The 18,769-nt window shown below is 30.5% G+C and overlaps 1 protein-coding gene across 1 annotated transcript; it reads right to left on the bottom strand.

The window, feature by feature from the left end:
* Positions 1-2,593: 2,593 nt before the first annotated feature.
* On the bottom strand, positions 2,594-5,266 carry LOC124945949 (zinc finger BED domain-containing protein RICESLEEPER 1-like). The gene is made up of 3 exons (XM_047486489.1): positions 5,081-5,266; positions 2,965-4,978; positions 2,594-2,875 (listed from the first exon to the last, which is right to left on the bottom strand). The coding sequence occupies exons 2-3, from the start codon at positions 4,922-4,924 to the stop codon at positions 2,817-2,819; spliced, it is 2,019 nt and encodes a 672-aa protein (XP_047342445.1). The 5' UTR covers positions 4,925-4,978; positions 5,081-5,266; the 3' UTR covers positions 2,594-2,816.
* Positions 5,267-18,769: the final 13,503 nt, after the last annotated feature.

Raw genomic sequence — 18,769 nt, 5'->3', positions numbered from 1 at the left:
TATATCATATAGTCCCTTCGATCTTGATTTTTTGAGTCAAACAAGCTTCGGAGACCACCACGAAAATACCTTATGTAATTTTTATTATATTAACATATTAAAATTGTGAGAAAGAGTTAATCTAAATATGCAAAATTTATTTTAGATTTTTATTTTATCATTGGTAAAAAAAATTGATCCCTTATGATAAGTATAAATATTGAGGATTAGAATAAGAGCATAATATTCCATATGAAATACAAATAATCTCTATTATGTTCTTTCTTCATTCAAAATCTCACCAAAGTGAAAGGAATTAAGATAAATAATGGTAATTAGAGAGGTTAAATGATTAAGTTAGTATAAGTATATACTGTAATATGATCTTTCCAAATAAAAAATTAGTTTTTAAGGGTATTTGCTATAAGATTTTTTTTATAAATAAAATTACAATCACACTTTTTATAATTATCAAAAAAAAAAAAGGATTTATTTTTTCATTTTGGTATATTTGCATTTGGTACGAAGTTTTGTAATTGAAACTTTATTTGAAAATATTTTTATCAATTTTTTATATTATATAACATTTTTATTTTAAAATTTAAGTAATTTAAAATATTTATTTAATTTTTTAAATGTTTATTTATATTAAAATAATGACGAGCAATCATTTAGACGTAAAAAAACATAATATTTGAAAGAAAAAAAAATTCACAATACGAAGAAAAAACACGTTAATCAAACTTATACAACTATTTTCTGACAAAATTATTTACTTTTCTATTAAAATAATTTTTTTAATATCAAATAAAAATTAATTTTATGGACGAAAATACATAATTTTTATCTCACATTTCAGATTTTCAGTTAGATTATTTACTACGTTCAATAATATATATTATATATAGTATTATCAAATTATTTTAATCTAACATATTTTTTATTTTGTTTGAACATCTTTATTAATAAATTTTCACTCCTTTTTTTAATAACAAATTTTATTTGATATTCATGTATTATTAAATATTTTTATGTTGATTCTTTCCTTTAGAGTTAAATAACTTTTGTAATATTCATATTGGTGTCTACAATTAATATTATAATAATCATTTATAAATATTAAAATATATATTATAAACAATTAATTTTTATTAAAATTTGTAATTTTAAAAAATATATATATTAAACCAATCAACTATTCTTTTTATTTTTTAATACCAAACAAATATTTTTACGAAAAGATAATTAAGAATACACTTTATAATAATTATAAAATAAATATATTTTATATATTAAAAAAATAAGTAGAAAATTAAAAAAATAATAAAAAGAAAGACAGAATAAAATAAATCAATAAAATAGGATAGTATTTTAGTACTTATAATATATAATAATTATTTTTATTAGATATAAAAATATTTGATTTAAAGTGTAGATAAAATTGATAATTTTTGTGATTTTTTTTTGTCAAACATATATGTATTATTTTTTGGAAATGAAAATTTGATACCAAATTAGTGCACAATGTTAGAATACTTTTAAATAAACTTAAATTATTAATTGGTACAGTCCAAATCTTCGAAGAAAAAGTTACATATTAAGAATATTAAAATGGCCCTACAACCCTAACGTTCAACTTAAAATGAGCTTATTAGTAAATTTTAAAAATAAAATTACAAATACTTTAAGAAAAGTTAAATAAACTTTAATGCTTGCTAGAATATTATGAAAAAAAGTTAGACAGTATTATGATATGGGTCTAGAACCGACCATTTTTTTTCTTAGCACAGAACTTAAAACAATTAAATTTTAAAAATAAAATTACAAATATGGTAAAATTTTAATTTTAATTAATTTTAAATAATATTGTCACTTTAGTCTTGTACTATTAAATATAAATTAATAATAAATATAAATTAATAATTAAATGTGGACAATTTCCTAAATACAATTTTTTATAAGCTTTGCCAGTGGATATGAATATATAAAATTCTGCAAAATTATAAAATTATTCCAGAATAAATGGGCAATAATTAGGAGAGGTGCGTTAAAGACACCAACGACGACGAGCAGAAGCAAGGAGCTCAGAATCGAATGAAGCAATTTATCGATCGTGTTTTGAGAGATTGGATTTATTTAAAATTGCAGTTCTAACCTGTCCAAGCTCTTGGAGAAAATAAGCTGAAAATGGGACTAACACTTGCCTTATTATATATATAATAAATTGATTTACCATTAAATACTACTATAACAATTTTTATTTAAAATGGCAGTTTTTGGGATCCAATACTCAATATGTAAAAAAAATTACATCCTCTAAATCTGGATACAAATCAACATTAATAAACATTTGAACTACAAAAGAGAGTTGATTTTATATGTTGATTTGTATCCAGATGCCATTTTAAAGGGCATTTTAGTACAAAAATAATAATCTTATATATGTTATCTTCAAATTTCAAAGGGGAGAATAATCTCATGTTGCCATGTAATAATTGAATGATCACTATTAAGGTAATTATAATTTCATCCTTAGTAAGGCTAGTTAAGGTAACTGATAAGATCTTTTCTCAAGAGGTACAAAAACTTAACAACATGTACACTTTTAAGAACATGCAGAAAAAATATATATATACACAAACAAGGAAATTACTAAGAGCAGTTGTTTCAGTAACGACGATATAAATCTACCTCTTGAGTTCTGTCAAATATATAGATCTTAAAAACCATTTTTTGTAGACCACATAAAAATTATTGTTGGCTAATCGAAAAACAGTAGATTTAATCTCGTTGAAAATATTAGCTTACAGATGAATATGGATCAATACCCGGTGTTGCTAATTGGCATCATAGTTAATTGGTAAAGTAGAATGGATTGAGTTGATGACTCTAGAATCTGAGAACCAAAACAAATAAAATTAAGAAGCATGGGAGGTTAGCAGATATCAACATGTATTAATTATATCCATAAATAGGTAAACTAACCTTTCAATTCATCTTGCATCCAATCTTGAGCACACATCAAGGCCTGCAATGTATCTGATCTGAGTGAGCTTCGATTATGGTCAAGAACCCTCTCCCCTGTGCAAAACATGAAATCTTGTGCAACTTTTGACATGGGGATTCCTAAAATGTTGCGTGCCATCATCGATAGAATGGGATATCTGGGCGTTTGAACTTTCCACCAATTCAGAATGTTAAAATCCATGTTAAGAGGAAAAAGAGGTTCTTCTAAATATTTCTCCAAGTCTGATTTCAGGTTCTGGCTCTGTGAAGTTTCATGGAGGAACTTGTCAAACCCTATCAGCCTATCTCTAGATTCCACGCCATTGGGTCCCATTTGACAGGCCAATCCTGGGCCATGAGAATCTAAAGGAGAGCATATAGCATGACCGTTATATAGTGCCTTAATAGAGTTGGAGACATCACTGATGCATTCCGATGCATTGCCTTGGTAAAACTGTCGGTAATAGAATTCCACCAGTTTCATCTTAAACCGAGGATCCAAGATAGCTGCAATGGCCATAGGCAGGCTGCATTTCTTCCAGTAGTCATCAAATTTGGATTTCATCTTTGTTGCTAAAGAACTTACACAATCATCTGGATTCTGGCACCATTCTTTCAAACGCAAATGGACATCGCAAATCTCAGGAAAATATAAGTTTGCAGTTGGAGATTTGTTTCCCGCAAAATTGTTGCAGACTTCAACAAAGAGCTTCAAGAAGCCTGTAATTACACCTGCTCTACCCCATTCTACATCTGACGGGCACATTGAATAGTTGGAGTCACTTTCTCGTAGTAGAGAAAAAACATCTTTGAATTCCACAGCAATCTCAAGCATAATATAAGTGGAATTCCATCTTAGTGGATTATCAATGCATAAGCACTTCTGACTATTGGCTCCTAAAGCTTGAACCAACTCACTGAATTTTTCCTGTGTTGTTTGTGAACTCCTGACATAATGTATGCTTTCACGAATCTTACGGGTTATGTCATCTAAACCTTCCAAGGCATCTTGAACCATTAATTTGATAATGTTTGCAGTACAACGTATATCAAATAGATGGCCTTCACACAAAAGAAACCTATTTTGACAGAACCGTTCTCTAATTTGGTTGACAACGTTATTGCTTGTAGAATCCATGTCAAATGTCATTGAGAACAATTTGCGATCTATATCCCAACTCATAAGACTGTTCATTACATTTTCAGCAAGTGTTTCCTCAGTATGCGAAGGATCAACCGGTATAAAATCCAGTAATTTCCTCTTCAACTGCCAATCATAATCTATGAAGTGTGCTATCAGAGACAAGTAATCTGAATCTTTAGTAGACCACATATCAGCACTGATACTAATCTTACTTCCCAGTTTATCCAACATTTCATAAACCTTTTGTCTTTCTTTATGATAGATCTCATTACAGTCAGCTTCAATTGAATTGACTGTCACTAGCTCGAACAAAGGTTGAAGGTTCCTAACAAAACGTTTAAATTCCACATGCTCTACCATAGCCAAAGGATAGCCATGTAAAATAATCATGTGAGCTAGATCAAATCGGCTCCTCTTATTGTCAAAATTGTAGCCAATACTAGAAGCGCTATCAATTGCATGCTCTACTTCATATGTACTCTGTGCAATATTAAGCAAATCATTATTTCTCTGCTCTCGACCAGAAGGAACGCTTATTAACGCCATAGCTCCATCATTTTTCTTTCCTTTTGTTGTTAACAGCTGAGATATATCGTGGTTTGTTCTTCTACGACATCTGATTAAATGATTCCTCAAATGCGATGTACCACTAGTACTCGAACCACTCAGTTTCTTTTTACAATGCCTACAAATTGCTACATATGTATCATCCCTTCTAACTCTATCAAAATCATTCCACACAACAGATTTCAATCGACTAGAGTTTGCAACCACTACTTCATCTTGTCTCTCCATTGTCTATATTTGGCGATTCAAGTGTTCTTGATCAAGATAGAATTAAAGCAATAGCTGAAGACAAGAAATATATAAATGATTTGTAATCAAAGAGAATGTATCTACTACTACAATGAATAACTAAAGCCAAATTTGCATGTGTTGAACAAGGCTTACATGATGCGAGTGGTCGTCGTAGATTAGGGATGAAGTCGCAGTCGGAACTGGTGCTCGTACCGGAGGGAACGTCGGTAGTCGATTACCGTCGGTCGCCGGTGATCGGTCGCCGGATGGAAGTTATTGATGGTTCGACCGTCGGCGTTCCCAAGAGAGGAAAGAAGAAGACATTGCAGGCTGAAGTGAAACTTGAAAAACCTAGAGAGGTTCAATTGTTAAAAATTGCGGGTTTAAATTTACGGATTCGGGTTTAATTAATGCGGGTCAATTGGTAATAGTTGTGTGAGAGAGATAAAATATAATGAAATTTTCAAAATATTTTTTGAAAATATATTTTATTTGAGATTTCTTTTAATTAATTAATATATATTGAAGTTAAAATTGTTCATTTTAATAACACTTTTAATTTTTAAAATCATATAAAAGGTTTCACAAAATCACTTTTTTTTTATAGATTATATCATATTTAATATGTATATTTTTTTTTAAATATAAAAATGATTTAGTCAAATATAAGTAAGTGAATGTGATAAATTAGGTGAATATATTAAATTAAATAATAAAATTAAATAAAAGTCATGAATAACTACAATAGAGATATTGAAGTGGCACGAACTATTCTTTATTAAGAAATTGTAGATAATAATTTAAATTTATTATCTTCTCTTCATAAAATAAAATAGTTGATCATGTAAATTATATAATTTGTCAAATGATATTTATATAGATATATTATAAATTACTATTAGTCTCACTAAAACCTAGCCCTTGCTGAAGGATTTAAAGTCACTGTGCTTATACATGAAAATTCTGTAGCTCAAAATAAAAAAATCAGACACTAAGACATTAGAACGGAGGCGGTGTTGAATTAATAAAAAAACTAGAACATAGAGTGAATTCGAATAGACGGACCAAGAATTAGGGTTAGGATGGACTTAAAAAAATTTGTGGTGGGTTTAAAAAAATAACGAGAAAATTCTAAATAAAATTAGTGAATAAATGTAAGTTTTACTATTTTTTTAATAATTAAATAAAAAAACATTGAAGTATATTAAAAATTTTAAGAAATTAGCAGGTATAATTAAATTTGAACCGTAAAAAAAAAATTATGGGTAGACTTCAGCCCACCTGAGCCTCTGTATAGTCAAATTTGAACCGTAAAAAAAAATTTCGATAGACTTCAACCCACCCAAACCCCTGCATAAATCCGTCCTTGCTTATGGAGTTATTGAAAAATAAATGACAAATAGGAATGAGAATTCTTCTAATTAAATATAAAAAAAAAAAGTTGATATGAAAATAATTAAGAAGATGTCTTTATTAATATATAGAGGTGTTTGTATTTTTATTTTAGTAATAAACTAATTGGAAAATAAAGAATTATACTATTAAACTCTCCAATTAATAATTGGAAAATAACAAATTGTCAATATGGGAAATATTGTATTATCAATGGTTATAATATATTATATTTATTTTATATACATTAAATTACACATATAAAAATATTAGTATAATAATAATAGGATCACAAAATCTAAATTTTCTAATAGTATTGTATATAACCCTTTATTTATTTATTATATCTTCTTCTTTTTAACTTCTCAATCTATGTTTTTTTATTATTTTTAACTTGTCATCTTCAATTTGAAATTAATTATTGAAACTCTTAAAAAAAATAGTTGTAATAATATACTTAACAACTATAATATGCACATTAAATATGTTAAGTTAACTTAACAATTGTAATTGTAACTCATTGATCATGTTAACTTCTTCATTTCAAAAATAAAATTATATATATTATAACCCGAGAAGTGTCCCATCGCAGCTTAGCACGTGTTTGAACGACACGTGACAATATGGAGGACCCGAGGTAACTCGAGATTCGATGCGTTTCAACCTTGTTTGTGTGACATACATCTTTTTAAAATGAAACATTATTTTAAAAGATTTTGAAATTAACTATGTAAAAATAATTAATTTTATTCAAATTTTAATAATCTGGGGATTTTGTTATAATCAAATGATAATTTGATTTGAAATCCAATTTATATTAATCAAACATAATTAATTTAAGAAAATATTGTTTATTTGAAAACAGAGTCGCCAAATGATTTTAAAAACTCAGTAAAATATACGTGTATAAACGTATTTTACTAAAGTTTCCAAAAGGAGTTTATTTTTTGGTTACGTTCTGAAAAGGGCTTTCGCGCTATATCCTCTACACCCCTTAAAGACATTTTTATGTTTTAAAAGTCTGGTTATCAAATGATTTATTTATAACATATTTCATTTAATTAGTAATTTGGGGGTCCTGAACAATGATAGGTTTAGATTACGTAAGTAATTGTACAAAATTATTTAGAATGGCGTACCTATGATTGCGTTGATAACAGATTAAGTAAAACCTAAAAAATATCAGAAAAAACATTATAATTTAAAAATAAATTCCAAATGGGGTCTTAACCAAAATATTTATTTGGGAAATGTCCCTAAAATTTAAATATCATTTTTTAACCACTCGGGATTATTTAAAAATTGATTGGGGTTTCAAAATTACAAAAATATTTTTGGATTTTGAAAAGTGGAATCAAACAGGCCTTAGGATCGGAGTCCTAGGGCTTGGGTCCGTTTATATCGATCGAGGCTCGGATGGGGTTAGTTTAGACCGAGAGTGGTCTAGATCGGGGCTTGAGACACTCGGTCAAAGGACTAGAGGCTTCGACCATGTGGTTCGGAAAACTCGGTCTCGAACTCAAGTTGCTCGGTCCTAGGTCTAGGAGTTTCGGTCCCAAATTTAGCTTCCTCGGTTGTGGGACTCGGAAGTCTTAGTCTCAAGTTATACCTCTTGGTCCTCGGTTAGAATCCTCAGTCGAATTTCTCGGTTCTTACTCAAGAACACCAGTCCTTGGTCTCGGTTCTAGGTCAATTTTCTTGGTCCTACTTCTCGGTCATCAGTCCTACATGACTCAGTCGTCGATGACCGAGTGCTCTTCATTTGGTATGAAGAATTGCAGGTTTGTATATTTTGATACAGATCATGAAAACATGATCTCTAAGCTACAAACAACTTATATGGATATAGGGATCATAATCCCTAAATCCGATCAATCGAGCTTTACAAGGATCAATTTCTCACCCCGATTTCTAAGGCAAGTTGAGAACTTTTGATTTAGGCCATCTCATGGCCTAATTCTTGTTCCAACAACTTTGAAATGATGTTTATAGTCGAACACAACCAAAACAAGAATATCAATCAAGCTTTGTAATTGATAACTTTTAAAACTAAAATTCAAACTTTTTTTAAAAAAAAATCAGTTGGATCAAACATGATTGGGATGGATGTGATATGATCTAGAAATCATCCTAACATGTTTACAAACATGTTAAGAAACTATTTGAATAAAAAGTTCAAGCTTAAAGCTCAAGAACATGAAATTCGAAATTTCCAGGTTTTCAAATTGATTTTGGGTTTTTACGATTAAGGTCGATTTGATGAAATCTTTTTCGACAAAAACTTAAAAATCATCTTATAATCAATTTCGACTACACAAGCACGAAATTGACCGTGAAACAAGTTCAACCCGATTGAAATTAAAAAAATTAAATTCTTAATCACAATTCGAATTACAACAAGTCTGGAAGCTTACTATTGATTGGAGAACACTCCAATGACTTCAAGGAAGCTTTTCAGAACTCAGGATCGAAGTTGGGATTGCCGGGATGATTTCTTCAAAAATCAGTCGTTGGAGCTTCGTTGGAGATCTTCGTACAGGCTGTGATTGTGGGATTTTCTTGGATGAATTGGAAGAAGAACTCCTACAGACTATTTATACCTGAGCTAAGTCGGTTTCATAGACGAATACAACTTCAATTTCTCTTATAAAATTGCTTCTTCTTCGTTATGTTTTGTCTTCAGCAGCCTAACTAGAATATATGTTTTGAATTCAAAGTTTAGGAGTAATGATGGTGAGGAAGAGACGTGCTCGTGGTTGAAATCTCGAAGGATAAGGATGGAAGATGACATAGATAAGATGAAAAAATGACGTGGTTTTATTTTAAATGAACGCTCGGTTGCATTCCGTTGGCGTTTTGTCGATCGCTAGAGCGTCTAAATTAAGCGTCCCATTAGCTGATCCGTTGTGGACCCAAGCGCGGGCATACTTCGTTATATCCGGATGCGTGAAAGAGTCAGAGGCGTTGGATGATGCCCATGAACTCATCTGTTGGCAACAGATTCTTCTGCAACATTTAGACATAATTTATGTCACACAAGATCAACTATTTATATTTTTAATAAAAATGTTATTTAAAATTGATTTTTTTAATCCTTTCTTGTGTTTTTCTTCACCAAATTAATACAAAAAAAAATCAGAAACATAATAAAAATTATGATCATTATTTAATCATTTTAAGCCATAAATTATATATAATTTATATTTAAAATCATAAATAAATTATTTCAACCCCTTTTTGAGTTTAGTTTAGGTAAAATAAATACAATATTTTAACCTCAAATTATTTTTGGATTTTTAATTAATTGTTCTAATTAGGGTTTAATTATCACAATAATTAACCTAATTTGATCTTAACCTCTCCTTTAGATTATTTTGAATTTAAAAATTCAAAATATTATTTTAATATTATTATAAGTTAGAGTATGCCTAATTTCATGCTTACAGAATGTCCCTCTCAAACCGAGTTTTGATAAAAACAAATTTTGTTTTCAGAAGACGTGGGTTCGAGGTTGAACATCTGAAATTTGTATCCCAACTTATAATAAGGTGGAATGATAGAACCTGGATGACTACAGATGTTGAGATGAATCATAACAATGATTCATAGGTCGGATTGGCACACGATCATTCATTAGTTGAATCTTGTTGGAGATAGACTATCACAATAGTCACATGCATGTTGGGGAGTAGTCTTATCAACTGTAGGTAAGACTTATTTTAAGATACCTATCTACAAATAGGATCCTCCTAGGGAATAAATAAGACTTACTTGGGGATGTTGACGACAACTACTCTTGGGGGATAGGTTATGACAATGACCTATGTAGATGCCTATAAAAATAGGGCTTTAAGAATCATAACAATGACTTATGGTGCCTATCAACATATAGGTTTTGGAGAGGACTCATACAAAGTGACCTTTATAGCTGGATGAAAATTTATAATTCAGTTGGAGATTGTTCACGAGAAGAGATGTTCTGATCAGCTTATCTCTTCTGGTTCTAACAAAGTGTCCTTCGCAACTAGGTAAAACATCGACCAGTTGTGCTGAGGGCCGCTTTCGTTTTATCGTGACAAAATGTCCTTCACAACTTGATTAAAACCGTCGATCTTCAAGGAATTTCTATGGTTCATAGAATGTTTCAACAAAATATTTTTCCCTTTTGTTTTACGAAGTGACCTTCATAACTGGTTGAAATATCGACCGATATTTCGTCATCTCTCGTCACATGTTACTTTGTCATGCTCTATGGTGACTTATTTATCTATGGCATTGGGAGCTTTGATAAAAGCTACCTGGGATGGACTATTCCAATAATGTTTCAAATAATGTTTGAAAACAGAAGAAATCTCGATCATATCCCTAAATCATGGAAACTTGGATTCGAAATTTATTTGGGACTAAACTACGATAATTCTTGCAATTAGTAGAGATTATCTCGCTTAAAGAGCCCGAGTTCCTTTTTTCCCTATGTTAAGATACAAATGATAAATTCAATCTCGTGCATACGATTATTCAAACTCTTTAATCACAAGGAATGTGATCGAGACGTGAAGTCTCGTTTAGCTATATTTTTGGTTGTTTTTGTCGTGGGCTGCAATCCTTCGAAAGTTTGATTATTCCTGGTATATATAGTTGAAGAGAAAGATTCAACTTTCTAGCTTCGGGAATTTTTCTTCTTTCTTTTTATGGATTTTGGGGTATATCTAAGAGAATCGATACGTTTTTCTCTTGCGATAGTCATTAGAACAACCGCCCAAGTGAGCATAAACGGGGATTTCAACACCTCAACCTATACGAGAGCATTTATATTTTTGGTTCTCGTAGTATATCTTGGGAAATCGATATGTTTTTCTCTTACGATAGTCATTGGGACAACTGCTAGAGTGAGCATAAACAGTGATTTCAACACCTCAACCTAATAGGAGCCTATATACATATCTATTTTTTTAAGCCTTGAGTCTAGCTCTCTTTGTTCTCTTGTATAAGGGGAATGAGATGTCCTTTCTCCAATTGTGGCTTTTGGCTTGGCTTTTTGTGATTTATTCCAGCTTTTTTTTCAAAAACCTTCCATAGAGGGTTAATTTTTTTTGGATAATCGCGGAGCCCGAAAACGAGTTGTTGAAAATTTTAAACTAATTCTATAAATTCTATTAATGAATGAAAATTAGAATGTGGGTAATAAAATTAAATCAATTTCATGTGAAATTCAAATGTGAATTATATGGTGAAATTTGATCCAAATGTTTGAATTAATTAATTTAAATTAATTAATCAAAATGCCTTGATGACCAATTAACAAAATATTGTTAATTTGTAGTGTGACTTACATGAGTTTGTTATTATTATTAATTGTTATGATAATTTAATATTATTATTAACAGATTAAAAACCCATATAACGTGAGTATTGCAAAATAAATGTCTTCATTAATTTTAGCAAACAATTACCCTTCATTAAGAAGAAATATTAAGGCAAATGAAGAGGCAAACAATGCCAACCGTTGGATCAATTGATGATTTAATTAACCGTTTATTATTTCAACAATCTAAATAGACATTCTATCACACACCATTCGATGGACAAAAACCACACCACTTCATCATTTCATTCTTTCTCACTCTAGAATTCCAAAAGTCTTCTTCTTATTTTGTGAGTGTTCTTCGAGTTCTTTGCTTGATATTTCTGTTGAAACTCGGTGATAATTCAGGTACGCTGATCAAGTTCGACGAGTAGTTATTTCAGTGCAGAATCATTACTGGATTCGTTGTACTCTAGGAGACAGCCATCTACGATAAGCTCCAGCACAAACGGGAGATGATAGAACTGTTTTAAGGGAAATGTGTCTAACACATGTCTCGAATCAACATTTTATCTAGTGATTTCGTTCTTTGTAATATTGTATTTATTTAATTTGTTTGTAACATCATTTATATATATTTCTGTTATTTATATCAAGACAAGATATCTAACAATCTTAAAACAGTCTCATGTGATAAGTTATTTAGTAGCTTGTGCCATCGAAAATTTTGTCTTTCATGTTTCAAGAATACGAGTTATGATGTTATAAACCAGATGATCGATTATTTCGACAAGATAAAGTCATTGATGTTGAAACCATTCCAATTTCTTGTGTAGAAATTATTAGATTAATGGATTCATAATGATTTTTATAAATATATAATATGATTTGTCTAAATGAAATTAACCATGGATGTTAGAATCATTCTAATTTCTTGTGTAAAAATTATTAAATGAAATGAAATGGAACACTATAGAAACTAGCATTTAGCTCGTGTATTTGCACGATTAATAATATAAAAAACCTTGAAAAAAAATTACGGATAACATTTTTAATTTTATTTTTAATCGTTTTAAGTTTATGGGTGGGTCAACCCACAATCCGACCCAAGTATCCATTTACTCAACATCATTATATATATATATATATTAGTTAGTTAAAAATTGAATTTATATTAATGTTAAAACGTCACGCGTTCATCAAATTTGGTGTTGAATTTAAAATATAAAGTCTTAGTAGCCTAGTTGGTAAAATGTTGTACTTGTTTTTGTTAGATTATAAATTCGAAACATACCTCTAGCATTTTTAATTTTATTTTTAACCGTTTTAAATTTAAAGACGGGTCAACCCACAATCCGACCCAAGTATCCAAATTAACCACAGCTATTGACCCGGCAATCTGGACACTTTAAAAATTAAGCATCATTATATATATGTAGATTAGTTAGTTACAAAGTTGAACTTATATTAATATTAAAACGTCCCGCGTTTATCAAATTTGGTGTTGAATTTAAAATATAAAGTCTTTGTAGCCTAGTTGGTTAAAGAGTTGTACTTGTTTTGTTAGGTTGCAAGTTCAAAACATACCTCTAGCATTTTTAATTTTATTTTTAACCGTTTTAAATTTAAAGGCGGGTCAACCCACAATCCGACCCAAGTATCCAAATTAACCACAGCTTATATTAATATTAAAACGTCCCGCATTTATCAAATTTGATGTTGAATTTAAAATATAAAGTCTTTGTAGCTTAGTTGGTTAAAGAGTTGTACTTGTTTTGTTAAGTTGCAAGTTCGAAATATACCTCTAGCATTTTTAATTTTATTTTTAACCGTTTTAAATTTAAAGGCGGGTCAACCCACAATCCGACCCAAGTATCCAAATTAACCACAACTCTCGACCCGGCAATCCGGACACTTTAAAAATTAAGTATCATTATATATATATAGATTAATTAGTTAAAAAGTTGAACTTATATTAATATTAAAACGTCCCGCGTTTATCAAATTTGGTGTTGAATTTAAAATATAAAGTCTTTGTTAGCTTAGTTGGTTAAAGAGTTGTATTTATTTTGTTAGGTTGCAAGTTCGAAATATACCTCTAGCATTTTTAATTTTATTTTTAACCGTTTTAAATTTAAAGGCGGGTCAACCCACAATCCGACCCAAGTATCCAAATTAACCACAGCTTATATTAATATTAAAACGTCCCGCGTTTATCAAATTTGGTGTTGAATTTAAAATATAAAGTCTTTGTAGCTTAGTTGGTTAAAGAATTGTACTTGTTTTGTTAAGTTGCAAGTTCGAAACATACCTCTAGCATTTTTAATTTTATTTTTAACCGTTTTAAATTTAAAGGCGGGTCAACCCACAATCCGACCCAAGTATCCAAATTAATCACAGATCTCGACCCGGCAATCCGGACACTTTAAAAATTAAGCATCATTATATATATATAAATTAGTTAGTTAAAAAGTTGAACTTATATTAATATTAAAACGTCTCGCGTTTATCAAATTTGGTGTTGAATTTAAAGTATAAAGTCTTTGTTAGCTTAGTTGGTTAAAGAGTTGTATTTGTTTTGTTAGGTTGCAAGTTCGAAACATACCTCTAGCATTTTTAATTTTATTTTTAACCGTTTTAAATTTAAAGGCGGGTCAACCCACAATCCGACCCAAGTATCCAAATTAACCACAGCTCTCAACATGGCAATCCGGACACTTTAAAAATTAAGCATCATTATATAAATATATAGATTAGTTAGTTAAAAAGTTGAACTTATATTAATATTAAAACGTCCCGCGTTTATCAAATTTGGTGTTGAATTTAAAATATAAAGTCTTTATAGCCTAGTTGGTTAAAGAGTTGTACTTGTTTTATTAGGTTGTAAGTTCGAAACATACTTTTAGCATTTTTAATTTTATTTTTAACCGTTTTAAATTTAAAGGCGGGTCAACCCACAATCCGACCCAAGTATCCAAATTAACCACAGCTCTCGACCCGGCAATTCGGACACTTTAAAAATTAAGCATCATTATATATAGAGAGATTATGTGATTCATAATTATAGAAAATGAAGGTCATATGTATAATGAGATTAAATAAGTTATTAATTTTAGAACTTATTCTAATCATGCATTTAAATAGACACGACTATGTTAGTCGAAATTGTCTTCGCAAAAATTGTCTCGGTGAGAACAATCTACTCAGATTTATTTTGAGCATTCATAGTCGTTTCACGTCGATTATTGTTCAAAACATCCACTTGAATAAATATTTAATTGAATAAAAAGTGGATGTGACAATTATATATATCATGAAGACAATGAAAATTATTTCATTACGTGTCTTTTGTATGATATTTTATCGTTGAAAATTACGATAAAAATGATAAAATCTATTAAAGATATGAATTGCACTAAACAAAATATTTTGTTGTTATCAAATGATATATTGATATTATTAAATAAAAGACTTTACGTCTAAAAGTGAATATGTTTACACTTAGAAGTGCAATCTACGTATGGAAATCTTCTAAGAAACTTATGATAGATAGATTAAACGTTATAATCTATATTTTTGACTTATGTCGAAAAATAAAATATTTTTATGTAAAATATATAATCGTTTATACGAAGGCAGAATAGTTCAAAGACATTTTGTCTACTAGTTAGCCAAGTAAACATTATTTTCATAAAAATTAAATGATAAGCATGTACGAATGACTATGCTTCTTATTAGAAGATGTTCCAAGGTTAACTAAGAATGTACCAACAGAAATTTTTAATTATTGTGACAGTAATTTGAAATTGGACAAGCTTAGAGTCAATGACAAGTCTAGACATACACGTCTTAGACATAATGTCATTAGACTATACACTCTAATGGAGTTATCAAATTTGACTATGTAAGTCAAAGATAACATTGTGGATCCACTAATCAGATTATTGAATAGAGATATAGTTTGAAGTCTTTTGAGATATTAGCCTACTATAAGTTGGTACGAAGGAAAACCCAACCTATGCAGACTAGAGATCCCAAGAACTAGGTTCAATGAGACAACCTAATTGTATTGACTTGGAAAGTTATTGTTGAGGATTAATCCTATAACGAAACAATATATATTTTTGACGAGGATAAGCATATCACTTTTAATGATTCTTTGTGAGCAAAAAGATCACCTATGTGAGGGAGAAGTGGGGCCGTTTCGAAAGAATTGCACGGTTCAATTCTAGACTCTCTCACAGAACCAGGCGCGTGTTCTATGGCCAAAACGGACACAACTATGAGAGCTTGACATGTATTAGGGAGAATTCTATGTGAAAGTGTGTAATCGTTTACACAAATGGTAGAATAGTTCAAGGACATCGAGTCTACTAATCAGCTAGTAAAGTTATATACTTTCATAAGGGAAGGTTCAAAGGGTTACCCCTACCTATCCTATGTAAAATTCAACTGTTGAACCTTTCACCGGGTTAATCTTTCAATTTCCATTAATGTGGGGAATTGTTAGAATTTTTAAACTAATTCTATAAATTCTATTAATGAATGGAAATTAGAATGTGGGTAATAAAATTAAATCAATTTCATGTGAAATTCAAATGTGAATTATAGGGTAAAATTTGATCCAAATGTTTGAATTAATTAATTTAAATTAATTAATCAAAATTCCTTGATGACCAATTAACAAAATGTTGTTAATTTGTAGTGTGACTTACATGAGTTTGTTATTATTAATAATTGTTATGATAATTTAATATTATTATTAACAGATTAAAAAACCATGTAACGTGAGCATTGCAAAATAAATGACATTTTATCACACACCATTCGATGGAAAAAAACCACATCATTTCATTCTTTCTCACTCTAGAATTCCAAAAGTCTTCTTCTTATTTTGTGAGTGTTCTTCGAGTTCTTTACTTAATATTTCCGTTGAAACCCGGTGATAATTTAGGTACGCTGATCAAGTTCGACGAGTAGTTATTTCAGTGCAGAATCATTACTGGATTCGACGAGTAGTTATTTCAGTGCAGAATCATTACTGGATTCGTTGTAACCTAGGAGATAGCCATTTACGATAAACTCCAACACAAACGGGAGACGATGGAACTATTTTAAGGGAAATATGTCTAACACATGTCTCGAATCAACATTTCATCTGGTGATTTCGTTCTTTGTAATATTGTATTTATTTAATTTTTTTGTAACATCATTTATATATATTTCTGTTATTTATATCAAGACAAGATATCTAACGGGGATTTCAACACCTCAACCGCCCAAGTGAGCATAAACGGGGATTTCAACACCTCAACCTATACGAAAGCATTTATATTTTTGGTTCTCGTAGTATATTTTGGGAAATCGATATGTTTTGCTCTTATGATAGTCATTGGGACAACCGTTAGAGTGAACATAAATAGTGATTTCAACACCTCAACCTAATATGAGCGTATATACATATCTATTTTTTTAAGCCTTGAGTCTAGCTCTCTTTGTTCTCTTGTATAAGGGGAATGAGATGTCCTTTCTCAAATTGTGGCTTTTGGCTTGGCTTTTTGTGATTTATTCCAGCTTTTTTTTTCAAAAACCTTCCATAGAGGGTTAATTTTTTTTGGATAATCGCGGAGCCCGAAAACGAGTTTATTAAGAAATCGATTAGAGTTTTCCAGAAACTCGGGGTCATATTTGGGAGATTAATCATTGTTTGATTAACAAAGAAGCTCTTGACTTTTGTCCCTACTTATTTCCTAATATTCTTGACACCGGTTGGTGAACAGAATTAAAGTTCCCACTATCTTTTGACTTTATGTGAGGCAAAACTAGGAGTCGTCTATTCCTTTTTTTATTTGAGTTTGAGACCGGACCTATATATACTGCCTACATATCTTCCTTTTGTCCTTGACATATTTTATTTTATTCTTTGGAATAATCGGGTCTCACGTAGTTCTCCCTTTATAATGACGTAGTTATACAAAACTAGAGACAATTAGTCCATTCAAGGTTAGAGACTAAATTCATTTTAATCTAGGTAGGGCTGGATCAAAGCCGTCATAATCTTGGTAAGGCTGGATTGCGAGTCGTTCATTGCATAGGCTGATATTACACATAATATTGTTTAGTGTGTCTAGATTGCTTGGAGTAATAAACTATTTACCTTCAATTGTAGATAGGCGAACAGCACCTCTAGAGAGGATTCTCTTAATTAGGAAGGGTCCTTCCCATCGTGGTCGGAACTTGCCCTTAGGGTCTAACAATTCTAGAGTTCGTTTGAGCACCAAGTCACCTTATTTTAGGTTCATGGGTTTGACATTTCTATTAAAGGTATCAACCATTCGTTTCTGGTACACCTGGGTAATTGCATAACGCATCCAACTTGTGGTCTTCCATTAATATCAGCTGATCATATCGAGATTTTACCCAATCTTCTTCAATGACTTGGGACTCAAAAGGACTCTTAGTGTAGGGATTTCAATCTCAATAGGTTGTACGGTATCCATATCGTATACTACATAATAGGGAGTTTCTTTTGTCGATGTCGAGCAGTCGTACGATATCCCCATAAGGCAAATGATAACTTCTCATGTCAATCCTTGTATGTGCTGGTCATCTTTTTTATGATCATAAACCATGTCGTTAGTTTAGGGTCGATAGGGCGATGATTTATGATGTTCAATTTTGAATTTTTTGAGCAAGGATAAAACATTTCCCTGTAAGTGTATCCCGTTATATGAAATAATGGCATGAGTTACCCTATATTTGGCGATGATATTGATGCAGATGAACTTTGCCACTTGAGTAGATTTCAAAATCTTGGAATACACTGCATCGACCCATTTAGAAAAATAATCAATAGATACAAGTATAGACTCATGTCCATTTGACACATGGTGGTAAATTTTCCCAATGACATCAATTCCCCCATATAGTAAAGGGTCATGGTGATATCATACTATAAATCAAAGATGATGGGGTATGTTTTAGGTTTGCATAGATCTGACATTGGTGACATCTTTTTACATAGTTGACACATTCATGTTCCATGTTTTGCCAATAATACCCGAGACGAAGTATTTTCTTGGCAAGAGTTAAACCATTCATATGTGGAATACATACTCTTGTGCGTACTTCCTCTATGATCCGTC

Source organism: Impatiens glandulifera, chromosome 7 (genome assembly GCF_907164915.1).
Source record: "Impatiens glandulifera chromosome 7, dImpGla2.1, whole genome shotgun sequence".
NCBI lineage: Eukaryota > Viridiplantae > Streptophyta > Magnoliopsida > Ericales > Balsaminaceae > Impatiens > Impatiens glandulifera.
Note: the sequence above shows the minus strand (reverse complement) of the source record. Positions and strands in the feature narration are given on the sequence as shown.

Excerpts from the sequence above, each read along its gene's own strand:
- LOC124945949 (XM_047486489.1), bottom strand. The coding sequence starts at position 4,924 with ATGGAGAGACAAGATGAAGTAGTGGTTGCAAACTCTAGTCGATTGAAA. Across the intron at positions 2,876-2,964 it reads GATGCAAGATGAATTGAAAG|ATTCTAGAGTCATCAACTCA; the intron begins GTTAGTTTACCT and ends TTTGGTTCTCAG.